Consider the following 19,839-nt stretch of genomic DNA (forward strand, 5'->3'; position numbering starts at 1 on the left):
CTGCAAATGAATTTACCACCTTTTGCTATCCATATCAAATTTAGTTAATTCAGTCAAAGCGTTTACAGAAATAAAAACCACATTTATTTTCAACACTTTTATTTCAGAAAAAGCAATGTTAGTAAAAGTAAAAATGATTACTATAAGGCCTAGTACACACTTATAAAATGAAATCGCAGCGATTTTTATGTCACTTGTGTGTGCATTATTTGATAAAACCAAAAAATCGCGCGATAAATAATAGTGCGCGCAAGGCCTTAGCAATACATATGTCGGCAAACTTCTTAAATATTGACATGAGTTTCCACCACCGAAACACTAAGACAAAAATATATCGTTCTCCAAAACAGAGATAACAATATGACATAAAACAATATTAATTTATCTGTTATATTGTGTTTTTGTATACATAAAACAGAGTATAATTTAGACCAAAATCTATGGAAAATTAGCTTACGATAGTCATTTCAAGAAGTTTGTGGACATTATGTAAAAAAAAATTAGCATCGAGACAGATCGGGAAGGCTCTTCTCCTTGCAATAAGCGTAGGAGGAGGGCCAGGCCTTGAAGCCGACTCTATCGTAGATCCTCTTCGCACACCGCACGTCGTCAGCCAAGTCCTCGTTCACCAGATCTGGAACATAATGAAACCTTATTTATAAATGTTTCAAAATAATTATCTACACTAACTGAACATAATTGTATGCAGTTTCCAATAAAAAGACATGTCAGTCAGAAAGCCAGTCTGAATGTGTCCTGTCTATGACACTCCGGGTATAAACACGAATCGAATGAAAACTCACTCACTTAAAATCGGTTCAGCTCATAGAAAACATTACCCTGCTGTCAATGGAGATAAACACATTATATCTGTTTTTTTTCAAGTTAATGAAAGAGAAGAGACTGTTTTTTCACGTGTGTTTTGCAGTGGAAACACGGCACGAGAAACATGAATAGAATAACAAAGTAGGGTGCAGTGTAAGCTCGCAACTTAACACTAGCGCTGCTGCCGTGAATCACGTTGTTTGACTTAAATAACAAGTTTCTCCAACGTGAGTGAAAATAACATATTCGACGACGATACGATGTATTATCTAAAGACGGCTTGTATTAAGGTACACTTTCACTGGGCGAACATCTTTCAAAATTCTCTAAGGTTTTATGTTTGCTATATAGATTTTGATTTCTCTTTGTAGATTTCTATTAGTTACAAATTCAAGCTAAAAACTTAATTAAGCTATCATTAACCTACTTGTAAGTAAGACTCTAAATTATTATAACATAATTAATTAAATCTAATCGATGTGATCTTTTAAAATTGAAATAAACGAGTAAAAACATTATATTGTTTATAAAACCAACCAGAACTGTATCGTTAAATTACTAATAAATAAAGATTAGAAGACCATTCGCGCGGGGATTTCGCAAATTATCGAAATTAAAAGAGAATTAGTGAGAGGTTAGCTGCGCGCTGCGAGCCATAGATAATGCTAAAAGCGAATCTCCATTCGGCAACAGATGTGGCACCGAATTGGAGGCGTGTTAATTAGATTAGAGGATTATGTTCTATGTACCTTCGCATTTCATGCTGCAGTGACCGCCTTTCCTGCCCTTTTTACACCATTCCTTGTTGTTTATCTGTAAAACAAAAAAAAACATTATCTACTTTAAGGCGCAGTTTCATTCGTTGTTAGCGTCCACATGCGTGGTGCGATAGATTTCCTATTCAAACATGCTACAGTGGTCGCATGTGAAAACTGTTTTCATAAATAGTTACGGTATACGTTGGGCGATAGTCCTTAGTTTTCCTCACCTCGCATTATGCTCGTCAACTGAGTTCCTGCACGACGCTTGCTGTACATCGACCGTTCATTTTCATTAGGACTCCCTGAATACTGGATAATGACCGAGTTATCAACTAATGAAATTGCACCCTAAAATTCACTTTCGTCAATTGGACCAGGATTAGTCAATCGCGCTATACTTATTAGTTCTATTTTCATTATGTTTGAAAACAATGTCAAAATTAAATTAATTTGAAATTAATTTCTATTTCATTGTCAAAGAAAACCGGTTCATTTGTCAAGCTAACTGCAACTACCGGCTCCCGCAGAGCGGTCTCGACGACAACCTTCTAATAATATTCCGTCTCCGATATTATTCCCGGACGTTCAGATTGTCTGTCTGTTGGCTCTAATTTGATTAATCTCGGAATTCGCTACAAATTCTATTTGAGAACTTAATTCGTACTAACCTCTGTCAGTGATGGTACTCACTAGATTGAAATTTTATTTCTTAGTATTAGGTCCTTACATATGAAATTGGCGTTTTGTATGGGAGGAACAAAAAGTCGAATATTTTTTAATATAATATATTTAATTAATCAAAGTATGAACCATTATTTTCTATGCACTTTTGCCATCTCATAGGTAGTTCATTGATCCCTTTACTAAAAAAACCAGTCGGACGGGAATCAATAAAATCTTTGAAGGCGATTTGGACTGCCCCATCGGAGTTGAATTTTTTCCCTTGCAAGAAGTTATCCAAATTTCGAAAAAAATGGTAATCTGTTGGAGCAAGGTCCGGGGAGTACGGAGGATGTCTTAGACTTTCCAATTGAAGCTCTTCTAATTTAGTAGCCGTCTGTTGCGCAGTGTGTGGTCTAGCGTTGTCGTGAAGCAGCAGTGGCGTGGAGCGATTGACCAGCCTAGGTTGTTTAGCCGCTAGCTTTTCCATCATGGTTTGCAATTGCTGACAATAGACATCAGCCGTAATAGTCTGGCCAGATTTGAGAAAACTGTAATGAACAATACCGGCACTAGTCCACCAAACGCTTACAAGTAACTTTTTTGGGGTTAATTTTCGCTTGGGGCAGGATTTGGCTGGCTGGCCAGGATCCAACCATTGCGCTGAGCGCTTCCGATTATCGTAAAGAGCCCATTTTTCATCACAGGTAATGATTCGGTTTAAAATACCTTCATTATTGTGCCGGTTTAGTAATGTAACGCAACAGTCGACGCGCGTTTGCCGGTTTGCTTCAGTCAATTCGTGAGGTACCCACCTTTCAAGCTTTTTAATCTTCCCAATTTGCTTCAAGTGAATTAAAACAGTTTTATCACTAACATCGCAGCCTGCAGCTAACTCGGACGTGGTTTGCGATGGATCCGCTTCCACAATAGCCTTCAACTCTTCATTATCAACTTGAGTCTCAGGCCGTCCACGGGGCTTGTTCTGCAGATCGAAATTTCCAGAACGAAAACGTTGGAACCAAAAACGAACTGTGTTTTCTTTTGCAACACGACCGCCATACACATCATTCACCCTTCGAGTAGTTTCCGCAGCACTAGTGCCACGGCGGAACTCGTACTCGTAAAGAATGCGATATTTTAAGTTTTCCATTTTGTAAAATGAGTGACGCAAACAGAAAAAAACAGAAGAAAAAAAACAAATGAATGACGGTCATCGAACCACAAATACATGAGTCTATAGCTGTACAAATTTGAATTTGGAATTCCTTACCAAAGAGGAGAAATTCGTGATTAAAGTGGCCAATACGAAAAACGCCAATTTCATATGTAAGGACCTAATATAATGTTATATTGAACTAATTAGTTGGAAAATATATTTCTTCAAGATATTTTATACTTAGAACGATTTCTATAGTTGATTTCGAGCTACGTCATTGGTATATTTTGTTTCATTGCATATGTTTGTTTTTTAAGTACTAACAGTAGATTTCTAAATGAAGACCGAAATATAAATCTGTATACGTTTTTATTGGTGCACTCTACCGTATTTTTAATAACCGTTTTATTGAGCCAATGCCAGTAATTATGTTTTAAAGTACTGCATTGTATAACTGATGCATTTTTCGCATGTTCGTATTAATAATGAATACATTACATTTAGCAGTTGTTTTTTGTATAATAAATTGATATACTTGTAATTGCATTATATCATATCAAATAATATCATAATACAGCGACTAAACAAGCAAATAATGAGATTACGCATTAAATAAAGATAAACAAACAGGTTGTAATAATTTGTGCTATTTTAATTAAGGTTTAAATACAACAATAAAATGGTCGAATGAGCGTACAGAAAATCCCCCGTGAAAATCCCGAAACGACATAACATAAAACGATATGGATAATATCGCCCGTAGGCATCGTCAATGCGACGTTCAAATAAATAAGCGAATTAATTAAAAACGTGTTTGCTGACAAAATACAAAATGCAGGCGGGGCGGCCATGTCGGTGGGAATTTGCATTTTTATCGCGCCCCTAATGGAGAAATGCGTATCGGCCATTTTTAAACGAGCTTTTTTTTTCGGGAACGTCAACGTAATGACTTCACCGCGCGCCTAGAATAAATTCCTCGTTCCAAGTTAAGCTTTCTATCAACAAATAATTTGACCACGGACTATTAAATTTGCTTTGGATCAGAAAATAGAATTTCGTTACGCAAAAATTAAATAGGTCAAGTCTGGACTTATTGATTTTACGCTTGTTTTTTTCTTAGAATAAAACCAAGTGTCTTTTTTTCACTAATGCTAATTTTATTTTAAGTTATTTTGAAAGACAGACTGAATGGTATGCCGTATTAATATCAAATATCACATTACTTCGATAGGTTTTTGTGTACAAAATGGTATGTAAACCTTCTGTACCAAAAGAAAGACAGTACAAATATAAATCTGTACCTATAGTTTGCTTATATCACTAGATATGTTCAGTATATACACATGTACTTGTATTTTGATAAATCGTATATCTTTTTATTATTAAATCCTTCTAATATACTTTATAATTACGATAGTGGGAATCTGAAATTATATTCGTACACTTTATAGTTACTGGGGGCAAGAGAAAAGACATTTTAAATATATATAAATATTTTAAAAATACAAGTAAACATTTACACCATTTTCAATTATAGTCGTCAACGCTGTGAAATAATGCAATACTCGATGCGGTTAAACGATTAATATCTCAACCGCAGAGCTTAATGAGGGACAATCATTTTTTGCGGATCTCCAAACGCGACATCGGATTACACTCGAAATTTTAACCGAATCCGCATGTCCCTTGATAATTTACTATTATTAAATTCAGCATGGACCACACACTGATTATCGACCATAATTTTAAATTAACACACAACTGATTAATAACTGCTGACTGTGTCATTTGAATAATTAATGTCCGAAATATTTAATATAATTAATTAGCTGAAATTAATTACGAAATATCTAGCCGTCTCTGAGGATTGCTTTATTACTTCTAATTATTATTTATTGCGTCCTCTTGGGCGTTTTTTATTTTTTCCGTCAGAAGCGAAATAAACATATTTCAATGGATACTATTGCTGGAATTTTATTCACCTTCAAAAATAATTAAATTGAAACTTTATATATCTATTAAGGATGAGAGTCAGTATTTTTATTCAATAATAGGGTTTTTGGTTTTCCCAAATACACAACTGACGCATATTATGTGTGACTACTAAAAATGTCATTTAGTTGATATAACAACACATAAAAACCAGAGATTTGAACTTAAATAAAGGTTATTATTTCTTTATTAAGAATCTTAAAGGAGAATATCATGTCTGCAATGCGCTTGTTACCCATTACAAGCTAAAAGTCACTTAATAAGATGTTGTTTTAAAATTCTCACATCGTGGAACTATAACGATTCACAAAAGAAACATTTGGCGATACTTGCGTTGCACAAGAAAACTTTAAAAGCCCCATTCAATGTGCATCGTGTTTTGTTTTAGTCAGTGACTGGTCATCGGGGTACGACAAAAGTGTGTCAGTATTGAATATTAAATTGCTTGAATTCTGCAACATTAAAATCTGTTAATGTTCATAGATTAAGTATTACAGTGATCATTGAGGTTTACATGTTTTTTAGACTTTGTATTTGTTTTAAAAAATTAGATTGATTTTATTATTATATTCTTTCGTATAGGGATTAATATAAAATTAATTTCGCACAAGACATTTTTTAGCCTACGAACCAACCGCGGCGTCCATTTTTTTAAAATAATATAAACAAAAGTTTTACATTACATTACTTACATTAGAATGTAATTTGGATCATTATGGCAAATCCTGGAACATCAATATGAAATGTAAAAAAAATGGGACAAACAACATCTTAAATCAAAAACGTCTATGAAATTGCTGACTCCAATTTTCCAACTTATGGCGAAAATTACGTCACATTGTAAAACGAAAGGTAGTCCGAAATGCAATTTCAATGGAACCATATCGCATGCGGCGACATCTAGCGGAGGAAATAAGTATCAAGTGTCGAATAAACGTCCGGAACTAAGCTCCGGACGATCTTCTATTTCTTATTGCGTGTCTGCCGCACTATGCCTTGTCATCTTTAAACCCGACTTCATTGAACATTTTCACAAAGGCTTTAAAAGATTTCAAAAGGATTTACTATGAAGTTTTTAAGATATTCTTTTGTGGCTTAATCTCTTATATAGCCTTACTTCTTACTAATATTATTAATGCGGAAGTTTAAATGGAAGGTATCTCCGGAACGACTCAACAGATCTCGCTGAAATTTATTTAAATTCCGCACGGACAAAATCGCGTGCGACAGCTACTCAATTAATAAATGAACAATTTTTTAAGGAAATACGAAAGAATATTCATTATTATTCTATGTAGACACTAGACAAAGTCGTGTACAAAATCATTATACCATTTGGTATTCTTTAACTTGCGAACACAAATTTGAGATTTGTTTGTCGACGGCGTATAGAACTTAACTTACTGTTAATTTGCGTTTGTTAACTACGAATGTAAAGCGACTTTAATTATGCATCTTGAGGAAGTGGTTGCGGTTATATTCACAAGAACACCACAGAGTAATTATAAACAGAGCGTTCAACGTATGCTCAGTATTTGGGAGTTGTGTTATAACAAACACTCCTGTGAACGTCTTCAATTCAAATGTATGGCCGTATTTATCTACATAATAATTATTATACGCATCTTTGATGTGTGGTGAAAATTTCCTAGTAACGTTACTTTACGTGGTATCTTATATAGGTGATCGTAATCCTTATTCAATAATTCTGTGTTCTGAACATAAAACTTAATAAATAGTCACAGTTGTCTTTCAAAGATAGTTAGATAGTATGTTATTTTAATTCCTAATTTGAGGTTTTATATGCAATATTTATATTTGTTTTATATGCAAGTTTAACTTCGACTTTATGATTATTTACTAATATTATAAATGCGAATGTTTGGTTGGATGGATGGATGGATGGATGGATGGATGGATGTTTGTTTGAAAGTATACCCAGAACGGCTCTACGGATCTTGATGAAATTTTGTATAGATATAGATCATAACCTGGAAGAACACATAGGCTACTTATTATGTTTTTTTTATTCCGCGCGATCGGAGTCGCGGGTCACAGCTAGTCTAAGATAAATGCTATGCAAACGATCTTTGATACTGCGGTGTCATTGTATCTTCTATTGAAAGCTTTAAAATTTTAAATTTACCGCTACATTTGACATGAACGTTGCTGAATCAGTCGATTCCCGCAGCCCGCGGCGACGTCAGTGAGGTACGATTTGCATTGTGGCAGGGACGCGCTCGTTACGCGGTTCACGTTGCTTCAATTTATTCGTTGTGGAGGGGGAAGTGTATCACTCAGCTACCATTCGTCTAGACACCGTCGCGTAATACAGACGTAGGGGCGAGATTGCTTCAACGAACTATTGTCGAGAAACTATTGAATCTTCATTTATAGAAAGCTCTTTTATTAATACTTCGAAGAATTTCAAGTTACACATAACATTCAAAAGATAATTATTAAATCCGATGAATTAATAGGTGAACTTATAAGTCTACAAAAAATGCGTTTTTGTAATCTCTACCTGTTCAAATGCGTAACCGATACTAATTTATCTGTCCTAGCTTTTGCATAGTCTTTGCAATTAGAATAATACTTTAAATACAAGTAGATGCGAGACTTTTAAAACTTCTGTGTAATTTATGCAAATCGAAATAAGATTTTCTTTCGTTTTATTTAAATGCAGAATTCTTTTTACGAAACTGCTGATACTTAATCTATCTTTCATCTCATAGCTACGACTGCGAGCAAGTGATACGTTGCACATTTAGAATAAAGTTGTCTCATTTGAAATTACAAACAACTAAGTCAGGTGGTATATGATTGGAGATAACTAAAACTAATTACCACTAACTTTGTTTAATTTCAAAGGATAATTCTGAAGAGATTTCGAACCTCATTAATTAAATATTATTAGGTGAAAAAACGTCACTCAAATTCGCTCGCTTATAGGGTTGCCCGCATCTCGGGCGCGAACAAATTTTTTTTAATCGACATATCTGTTTTGTTCATTCAGTCTCTTTATCTACTCTCATACTTATCACAAAATTGCCTCGCACACACGAAATATAACTATGCCCATTGATGATAATATGAATATTTTTAAATATTGTTACTATAGTTATATTAATTCAAAGGAAAAACATATAAAGTAATCTGTAAACTTTAAATCAATAACAATCAATAACATATCGATATTTGAGCTAGAATGTACATCACTAAATCGAGTTCGTGATCGAAGTCGATTGAAATGAGGCGGGGCGTTCAGTAAATAACGTCTTGCGAGCTAATACTTTCGGCTGGGATTACCAATCTCGCCAGTGAACGACTGAAAAACGTCCCAAGATGTAGGAACTAGATCATTCTATTTCTCAGTAATATTGTTTTACTTTGCCGTTTCTTTTGTTTTTTTATTTAAATACTAGCTATCGCCCGCGACTCCGTCCGCGCGCAGTTAAAAAAAAAAAAAAAACTAAATGGGGGGGGGGGTTATGAAAAATAGATGTTGGCCGATTCTCAGACCTACTGAATATGCTCACAAAATTTCATGAGAATGGGTCAAGCCGTTTCGGAGGAGTTCAAGTTCGAACCCCGTGACACGAGAATTTTATATATTAGATTTGATATAATTTAATTATAACAATTGTCATATAAGGATCGTTTATTGGGTTCTATCTTAAGATATCATACGCATTGGACTTCGCACCAAGACGGATAAGTTCATTGGCCCGACCTACTTCTATTACAGTTATCGCGACTGATCTATTCTAACACTTCGCATCCGTTCTTAGGTTAGCAAATTGATGGCATTGCAACGCCTTGTATTATCGTGTTACGAGCAATTGATACAAAATGCATTGCATGAAACCGATAACATCATATGTTAGTAGATAAGAAATAGTACAGAGTAAACTATCATTTTTATATGTTGTTTTTCTTTACGAAAGATAAAGACAAAAATTAACCAAAGCCTATAATGATAAACTACTTAATCTATGAACTACTGTGATGATTTTATCACTTGTTCTTACTTTAGTATTTTTTCTTGTTTCAAAATTTTCATTCAGCTTTTAATTGTTACGTTAGTCTTGAGTGACATTAACTATACTTATTATTGTTATAAATTGCTTATAAAAATGTCCATCCATGAAAAACGGAAATAGACCGTTATTCCCAAATAAATGTCGACTTTCTGTTCTTTCTACATAAGAAATTTTGTATAACATTCTTGGTCCTGCTAACGTTTCATGTAGCACTAAGCAAATTGACCAGAATTTAGTTAGTCAGCTTTTATTTAGGTAGATTCATAACTGAAGTAAAACATTTTTCTTCGTTTACGATTATGGGATGTAGTATTTTATGTAAAGCTGTTATCGCTTCTATCGATAAAGCGTCCTATGTTCTGCCAAAGAACAAGATACTAAAGTTGGTTGCCAAGACTCACTGTATTACCGTGGTATTCAACTGCTGTGAAACTTGTCTTAATACATGTTGCAGTCTCTTTTTGCCAAAGAAAATTAAAATTAAGAAAATATGCATGTGAGTGTGTGTTACAAATTTCCAAACACAGTTTTTGTCTCTATGGAAACCAACAGTTAAACCATATATTAGAGCCAATTTCTTTTTAAGGTAAAGCATGGCCTTGGCAATTATAAAGATCTCACAATAGTATAATTGTAGTAATTTTCAAGCAGTGCATTGTAATAATTATTGTTTAAAAAAATGTATTTGTTTTATGAATCTTACAATAATTTTCAAAAATGACAAGTATTTTTTTATATCAAAATGTGGCAAACGAGCAAACGGCCACCTGAATTCGCCGAAATAGCCACCGTTTGTCCATAGACATCCGCAAATGCAGACGCGTTGCCTACCTTTAATCAACGGAGAAGGGGACGCACAGAAAGAGTATATTTACCCTTCCTTTGCGTCCCCTCTTCCGCCAAATCCACTGTAATGTATTAGTCAATTAGTTATAGAGATAACTAATATGCGCGTCGAGACTCGTATTAATTAGTTATTACCCAGTTAATTATGCTAATTTCACACTGTTGAGCAATGATTTACGTAGCTTTATCTATTAAATTGAAGATAATCGTGATAGACTAGTCAGAATGTCAGTCAGTCTAGTTATTTTACAAGAACCGTACAACAGTATGCTTAAATTTTAAACATCTTGGTAGGAGGTTAGTATATTAGTGTAAAAAAAAACATCTTTTGCACGAATCGACCGGCTTGCCACTACGACCACACAGAAGACACGTGTCCATTGGAAGTTATTCCGCTTTTCTTATGATGAGTGTGGGTGTCAGAGATCTAATTTATATCCTCTTTCCCTTGATGCTCTTTTTTATAAGTAAGGGATGGGAAAGACAGGTGGATTTGGCAGAGAAAGGGACATATATCAGATCTTTTGTGCGTCCCCTCCTTTGTCGATTAAAGGTCCATACCTTCCTTCGGATCTGTAAATGTGGATGATTGTATCTGCAAATAGTTGACTTTTTTTATTTTAATTTTACGATTAAGTTGACAATTAACATACTTTTGTTGACTGAAAATTTCACTGATATTAGAAATATTAGTACTTTAGATTACATAATTAAATGAAGATAAAAGTAATGCAGTTTATTTAATACAATAGCTATCACCAAGTGCGGTCGAAGTGGTATACAAAACAGTGCCTTTGTCATTTCGCGACTGATTGTATGGTGCATAATAGCAGTACTATGATTACACCAGCTTTCAAATAAAATGGCTCATTGTGAACGCCTAATGGGTGTAGCCTCAAATTTATTTTGTATCATGTTACATTTTCAAGTGTACAACGCATTGTCGTGTTTTGTTTACTTCTCTGAATAAGGGAAATAGTTAAAACTGTTTAATGGTAATTTTGGTACGTGCCAATTTTAATCTTCTTTTCTAATAAGGTGGAAAAGCCAGGGGTCATCTAAATCCGCCGAAATTGCGACGCGACCGCTGCCCATGGATTACTACAATTACAGATATCTTGCCTACCTTTAAACAACAGAGGAGGAGACGCACAAGAAGAAATTGCCCCACTGACAGCAACGTTTTTTTCACGGATATGTAAAAGTATGTTTGTATGTTAGGTATATAATATGAGAGTATATATATAAAATCGTTTCATTGTCTTAATGCCCTTACTAATTTTAAAGTTTAAGTAGCATTCGATTTGTATTCTTTCGCGGAGTGAAAAAGTCAGGCATTTGTTACTTTTTTCTGCAGTACTTTTAATTAGAGAAAGAAGGTTAGATAGATAGAATGGGCTTGTTCAATACATTTGATAGATTGTGTGAAATGTAATCATTGATTGATACGATATGGCCGGTGTCGATACTCTGATCACAATTCCGCTCCAATCTGCTAATTTGTGACAATTGTTACGTTGAATCTCTGTGTTTGATACGGCCGATTGTTAATGTATTACCATTCACAAATTTCATTATAAATTGAATGATAATTATTGTTGTTAATTGATACTTATAGTAACCAGTATTTATTTACACTGATATCAGTGAAGCCCATCGTATATCAAAACTTATCTAACGGTGGGCAAAAGTTATTGTCAAAAGTGTGCTAAGATCAAAGAAAATCCTTTTATTTTTTGACAGAACTATATGTAATAACAGTACCACTTAAACCGGACCAGAGAAGTTTGTAGGACTATATTTTTGAGTTATCAGAAAGGGAAACTAATCATATTATTATACTTCTATACTTATATTATAAATGCGAATGTTTAGATGGATGGATGTTTGTTTGAAGGTATCTCTAGAACGGCTCAACAGATCTTGAGGAAATTTGACACAGATATAGAACATTGTTTGGAAGGACACATAGGCTACAAGGTTTATTTTAATTCCGCGTGGACGAAGTTGCGGGCGAAAGCTAGTTAATATATAATACCAATAATTTACTCAGAATTATTATCAAGTTATGCAGTTGTTAATAAATAAATTATGCGCCTGAAATAAATTACCCAAACATTTTCCTCTTCGTATTTGTATTAAAGTTATAATTTAAAACTGTCCCAACAAATGTATCGCGTTGCTTCGCTCAAGAAAATAATTAATCCCTCAGAGAGGGACTTTGGGAGCGTCTTAATAACGGTACGTAGAGAAAGTCGTGAGATAAGTTCACCATTTTTTAGCTACATCGGAAAAAAATTTACAATTCAGCTGGGTTTTTCAATTTCTCATACTAATGATGGCTGAGCCAGTTTTTTTTAAATTAACTACTAAGTTTTACTTTAAAATTTTGTGGAATTGAACAAATGAATATAACATTTTGTACTCATTTGTTCCTAGCTTCAGTTTTTTTCAGAGGGAATGTTTAATAAGAGCTTTTCGAACTTGAAACGATTTAAAAGCTTAGATTTAAAGATTAGCATTTCATTAATTAACATTTCGTCTGACTTTGATCGCGGTTCTTAAAGTCTTTAAAATGGATTTAAAGTGAAATGCTAATTCGACATGATTTAATTTTTCATTCAATTTTACAACTCTTTGCATTACAGAGAAGTACTACGCCGTAGTGGGTCTACGAATTTGCAAGTATTAATGCTTAGAGTTCATACTTGATTGTTGTGAAACCATGAATCCAACAGATACGTAAAATAACTATTGATAGTGCACGAATATACTGGAAATTAACACGTAAAAGTGTATAATTAAGCTTTTATATTTTTGAAAAAAAAAAAAATATTCACTGTACTGGGAATACTTAGGATACTGCATAAACATATTCAACTGTACTTCATATATTTTTTTTATATTGTTATTGTTGAAAACGAGCGAGCGGCCGCCTTGATTTGCCGAAATAGCGAAGTGACTGCTGCCCATAGACATCCGCAATTGTAGATGCGTTGCCTACCTCTAATCGACCGAGGAAAGACACACAGAAAGAGAATATTTCTCCTCCCTATGCATTCCCCCCTCCGTCAAATTCACTTCCCCTCATCTCCTTATAAGAAAAAGGTGGGAAGGGAAAGAAGACTAAAATTAGGCCGACTTAATTAGATTAAATCCGATTTTTTATTTAATAAATTTTATTAGATTAAAATAATTTCTCATTTAGAGATTGTAATATTAATTTAAGGTTTTATTTATACTTTAATTGGTATTATATTATAATTATATCATATATTACCGATGTAATTTTCCAATACATCATTTTAACTTTAATTAACAAAACAATATTTACTTGCAGATGAACCAAGAATTTATTGCATTACAAATAATAATTTGTTGTTTGTATTTCTCATCTATGTCACTCCTTGCTAATTTAGATACGTAATTAGTGTATAGTAGTGACATGTTATTGTACTAAATGTCAAAGGAGAACAAACAATGCGATTTGGTTTTCAATTACCATTCGAGCCGGATAGACTGACGAACTATAAAACGCCAAATTTAACTGACCCGGTGGTTATAAGTTAAACTAATTTACAATAGCTCATAAGCGCTCCCCTTTCAATGTCAAAAAGTGTCGCAAAATTGTCGCACTGTAGATCAGGGATTCCCAAGGGGTCGATATCGGTTTCCAAGGGGTCGATATAAACCAAAACTTATTTTGGAGGTCGCCGAGGTCTAAAAATCGACACGTAATAATAATAGTCTGCTAACTTAAAGCATTGCTAATTCCCACTCTGTCTTCTTCTATTGGCTTAAGTCAGAATGAAAAATAACACTCTGTAGCAGTTGTTTTAAGATATAGCGGACCATTATGCATAAGGGGGGGTCTTAGGTAACAGTGCATTTTGGGAAAGGGGTCACTTGTCCAAAATAGTTTGGGGATCCCTGCTGTAGATGTTATAAATTGAGTGTAATTTTCTACGCTTTAATTTCACATGTTTTCTGACACAACTAATCATAATAGTAGCAGTTCTCTCACCGAGCCATAAAAGTTTGTCGCACTAAACACGTTATCATTGAATTCGTTGTAGTGACGCCGCCACGATTATGGCATTGAATCATGCAAATTTCACACGGGAAAGCTAAGGCCAGGTTTACAGTTGCGTTTCTTATTCCGCGCCGAAAGAACGTTAGATTAGGAATGAAAATTATATTTGATCTACCGTAGTTTAAATAGATGGCTTCGAAGCCATCATTCTTAAAACTTTAGAAACTTATAATAATAGTCTGTCGGTTTTAAAAATACATATGCACATATTCGTCAACAACTTGTACATGAGTACAAGTCCATGAGGATAGAAGCATAGGGACCGATTCGTGCATACATATTTTTCTGATGCTTTTTGTATAAATGTATACATATTTATGCAGTTGACTGTACAAAACGCTAGTGTACGCCTGGCTTTATCATTGAATCATGCAAATCCGCTCGCCAAAGCTAATTGTAGAGTTGTACGCGAGGCACGTTTTAGTTGGAGGCGATACGAGTGAGTTGTGAACTTTGTTGCCGTGACACTTATGAATGACGGCGGTCGTAATGGACGACTACGTGTCACTTATTAAGTTTGTTATATGAATAAAGTTAGAGATACATTAATATTTTAATGGAAGCTATTTCTATCCAGTACAACCCACCACTGGAACGTGTGATGGTTCCAGTAATATGTTACGTCTTATTAATGTAAAGACAGGTTCCGAATCATCAAAGAATTAATCTGTTAATTTTATACGAGTATTATTAAATATGTTGTCCAAGGATCCTCGATTGTATAGTAGTTTTAAGGTATCTTGGCTTGCTACACTTAACAGAAAACAATGTTAGGTGTAGCGGTGCATAGGGGGAAGCGGGGGAAGGGCACTGCGCAGTGTGGCGATGACCTTGGGCCGTCAACATATTTGAAAAGAATTAGACTAGAGTGGTGGGTATAGATCCAAGATAATATGGCGAGAAGACCCTGATACGTTCTAACGCTACGAATTTAAGATGTTAGTTTAGTACCAATACATTTTTCTATGTACTCAAACCAATACTGTAATGCCATCTTATACTCATTTCATGTTTTTGTGATCGAATAAATTACATATTAGAAAGACTATTGATTTATAACTATATTTTTATTAATTTATCCTATAAGTTTGCGAAACAATAAACACGAATAACGTTACAATTAAAAGCGATAAAGGTTCGGTGAAACTCATTGATGTTGAAATCTGCATAATTTAAATAGCACGACCAATTAAATAGCTGCGCGTATCTCGCAACGCTACGGCATTAACATATTAACGACAGATTAGTGCGCGCATCACGCCCCCCATGAGCGGTATAAACCCCCTAATACTAAATATCGATCCTTAATTGTATTTCTATTTGATTATACTGAAATATATTGAAATATATATAGATCTCCATCTCCATATTTAGATATGTTGACTTACAATTTAGGTACTAAATACTAAAGATAATTAGACTATATTAATCTTGTGAGGTTAAAAATGCATACTTGTTTTTTCCTCACAAGATTCCGGAGACGAATTTCTGCTCTTTGTAAATGTAGTAACAAATAAAGAAAATAAAGAATTAACAATTATTATTTTTTTAAAACAAATGCAATATTCTTTTGATGATAGGAATTATTATACTCGTATAAATAATGAAGGATTAAATTTGCAAGTAAATAAGAAATAAATATGTAGTATAATTGCGTAATTTAAATTTAAACATTTTAATGCTTACGCACGGACAGTGTTGCGGTGCGTAGTCCACGTGGATTCTAATTAGCAAACATGAATTTATGAACGTTGCGTGACAAACTACTGATTCGCTCAGCTGAATTGCGATCAGCCATAACATATTCTAACGGGGATAAAGTGTTTTGATAACTTGCATCTATTTGTCTATTATCGATCTTAATATAAAACTTAGTTCTGTACTCAGAGTATGATTATCATTATGGCTCATTAGTATAGATTAAGTGTGAGATCGTAGATTACTATGACTGTGTATACATTAAACAAGTGAATGCTGTAGTTAGATAGCGTTTATATCTGTGTCTTCTAGAATAATTAATTAGTTGAAATTATCTTGTGATTTTTGCCAATTCGATATCATGATCTTTATATGACCGGGTTAATCTAAGAAGATATAAAATTTAACACTTTAATAAAAAATAATGAATATAAACTTACTTGAAACAGACCGTAGCTGGTGTAGGCGTTATTGTGGTTGGTCACCTTGTCGGTCGTGCGGCCGCTAGCGTGCTCAATCAGGCACACCCCTTAACACAAAACACGGCATTGGTTACTACAAACAATATTGTATATACTTAAGCTCTGTTTAACTCTGAAACTAATCAATTATATTACGTCAAAAAAAAAGAAAAAAACACATCTAAAGATTGTCCGGACCACATCAAACTTTTATAAGTTATTTGTCTATTAAGACAGTTAGCAGAGCTTTTTAAATAATTAATAAGCGCCACTCGCAGTCCGCGACTTAAAAGCCAGTCCCTCTCAAGCACAATTAATTTATCAAACACTTTAAAAAAATGCCAGCGATGAATACGATTTTCATTTCGAATATATAAGTCAAATGAAACTTCTGACAGCTTTAAGTCCGCACAAACAAGGAGGTCGTTTACTTTTTTGTTTAAAAAATAAAGAATATAAAAGCCAGTCAGTTGTTTAAGTAAATTAAATTCGTCTACTTCCGAAATTCTTAATTCAAATAATAACATTAAGTCGGCCGCGCAAACCAAATGAATTGCTCTCAGCGACCTCTATAAGCATTCACAAACTCCGAACGCCGGGGACAGATCTTGTATTTGCATAAAAAGGGGACATCATTCAGATGACAAAACATTTCGAGATCCCCTTTCATTTAAGTTTAAAATTGTTAACTGGCACCGCCTTAATTGACACAGTACAGACCCGCAGTGCCTTCCCCCCAACCCAACCCAATCTAATCTGAATTAATTCAAATTAATACAAGCCTTGAATCAAAAACGGACATTTGCTGTCTGATTCTTAATCTTGAAGAAATCACAAGAGCTTATAAATAGAAGACATTTCGTTTGGAATAAAAATAAAAAAGATAATCCGAATTATTTGCATTTTTATCCACAAATTCACCAAAAACATTGTTTTACTAAACATAAAATAATGTAAACGGTTAGGACTCGCTTACAAACAAGTTTCAATCGATTTGTTTCATGTTATAATTGAGATTTCACTTCCTGAATCAAACTATTCAATATATTATACAATTTGTATATATCTGGCGGTAGAGGGCGACAGATTGACGCCGCATAATGAGATGCGACCTTCCCGGTTGTTGAACACAACGAAGACGTCAATATATCTATGTAAACATATATTCGTTGCTACATAGAATAGTGCTGATGTGTTTGCCAACTAATAACATAAATATATGTATACGTATTTACATATATGTTACAGTATAACATTACTATAATTTATGTTACTAATTGAGGGTTCCTGAAATCAAAATCCCCGTTTAAAACATATTGCTATTTCTGTTTTTATTAAGGATAATGACAGGGATGACGATAAGTTCTATACAGTGAATTTGGTCTTTCTAATTCTAGGTCTTTGTTCTAAATAAAAAAAAAAAACTATTGAGCCTATTTTACTTTTCTTGCCCTAATATAAAATATAATCTGTTTCTAATTTAGATATATTCCTATGCAATTCTATTTCATATACATTTTTCTCGCAAAATTAAATGAAGATAACGACCAATTATTTCACTGACAATGTAAAACCTTCATTCACATAGCCCCTATAATTAATAAATCGCATTTAAACCTGTGTTGCGCAGCGCATCAAATATTAGTGTGGACTAATTCACGAGCCTTTACAACTATAACAAAGCGTATAATTATAATTTTAACGTACAGTCGCGGTATTTGGTGGTGTTCCATATCAAAAGCGCCAATCGTTTTAATACTTTATAACGTGTATCGTCTATCGTCGGTAAATGTTATTAGTTAAACAAATGGTGTAGATCACCTGTATTCTATTTTGATGACGTCTGCTCCCGTCAGTTGTTTTGAAAGTACTGTCTTCATAGTAGACAACAGTGTGGTTACTATAATATAGTGTTTGGGACACTACATTATCCCACAGTTGTTTTTATTTTATCAATACATCGGTAATACCACATAGATACACTATCCTATTAATTCCAAGCCCGCGTATACCCGATTCATAACATAGTCACTTTGAAGATAATTTCACCAGATTATAAAAATAAAACAATAGTTTTATAATGCGTCGTAACCCAGAAGAAGCGAATTAACATTCTTGCAAAATTACTCAATATTTTTGTAACTGGAACACCGTGAAGAAAGGTGACTGTACACTTAACGTTAGAAACACACAGGCTTCACCTGATTAACTGCTGCAGTAGCTAATGCAAGTGTTATACTGTGTCGAGTTTGCGTTACCTCAATGCCTTCGGGAGAAAGTCTTATTTAGCGTTAAACGTAGCTAGGATTAATGTGCAGAAGTATATAACAGTGCGGATAATGTTGCTAAAGTAATTTTGAATTAACATATTTTAACCTCAGGTTTCTCTAAGCCATTTTTCGAAATAGCTCTACAAAGCCATTTTTTTCTCTTCTGTCATTATCTTTGTGTAAAATAGAAATATAAAGTTTTTATAAAGGGACTTCAGCGATGGAAACTCTAGGTAATCTTGTAATAAAATTAATACTTACAGTTTGGTATTAAACTTCTTGGAAAATTGTATCGTAAAAGCTCTCTTGAAAGCTGGCATCGTGTGAAGGTTCTTGCGTGACCTTTTGACCCCTGGATGAGAGCTAGTACTGCAAGCAGTAACAGCATTTTTGATTGTTTCTCCATTGTCCTTTGGCTTTAAAAGTCTGTGAACAAATAATTATTATTTCAAAAGTTAATTTGTTTGAATCCATTTATAATAATACCTGTCTCTATGCATTTATGTTTTGTTTTGTATAACGGTTTAAGACTTAACACATTGGTATAACCGTATAGTACTCGTGACTGTACAGTATTGCCACTCACCTCCTAGAGTTAGCCTCTAGGTCGTCACGCGAAACTTTATGTAGTTTGTAACTGTAACTGTATGTAGCTTGTATTGCGAGCTGAATTTGTATGTTCCTTGGTCATAATAGTAATTTGTAATTGACAGTTTCATTGTTGCAAATTGAGGTCAGATACATAAAAGTATTTTAAGTGATCCATTACTATAAAATATCTTGAAATACGAAAGTAAAATAATACAAATTACCTACTTAAATAAATTTATTAAGAGACGAGTGCTCGAAAAATAAATGACGGCATTTAATTGAGAAAAATCACACAGAACCGTGAAGCGAATGGAAATCGCCGCCTTATTATTTGCGAACCGGAATTACCTCCAGTTCCTTCAGAAATAATTTCCAAGTCGTTTGAAACTCTATATTGTTGTCGACAGAGACTTTTACAGAGTTACCTCGGAATGAGCATC

General features: G+C 33.9%; 2 protein-coding genes across 2 annotated transcripts in view; one reads left to right on the forward strand and one right to left on the reverse strand.

The window, feature by feature from the left end:
- Positions 1-19,839, forward strand: part of LOC106711010 (leucine-rich repeat-containing protein 15) — a 71,481-nt gene that overhangs the window by 26,518 nt on the left and 25,124 nt on the right. The gene's annotated exons all lie outside the window — the stretch shown is intronic.
- On the reverse strand, positions 485-19,216 carry LOC123722428 (lysozyme-like). The gene is made up of 4 exons (XM_045684200.1): positions 19,070-19,216; positions 16,518-16,606; positions 1,575-1,638; positions 485-634 (listed from the first exon to the last, which is right to left on the reverse strand). Exons 1-4 carry the CDS (start codon positions 19,212-19,214, stop codon positions 501-503), a joined length of 432 nt encoding a protein of 143 aa, XP_045540156.1. The 5' UTR covers positions 19,215-19,216; the 3' UTR covers positions 485-500.

Source organism: Papilio machaon, chromosome 25 (assembly GCF_912999745.1).
Source record: "Papilio machaon chromosome 25, ilPapMach1.1, whole genome shotgun sequence".
Taxonomy (NCBI): Eukaryota; Metazoa; Arthropoda; class Insecta; order Lepidoptera; family Papilionidae; genus Papilio; species Papilio machaon.

Coding starts and splice junctions, on each gene's coding strand:
- LOC123722428 (XM_045684200.1), bottom strand. CDS start 19,214: ATGGAGAAACAATCAAAAATGCTGTTACTGCTTGCAGTACTAGCTCTC. Junction 16,607..19,069: donor AAGAAGTTTAATACCAAACT/GTAAGTATTAAT, acceptor TTTTGTGTTAAG/GGGTGTGCCTGATTGAGCAC. Junction 635..1,574: donor CTGCAGCATGAAATGCGAAG/GTACATAGAACA, acceptor ATTATGTTCCAG/ATCTGGTGAACGAGGACTTG.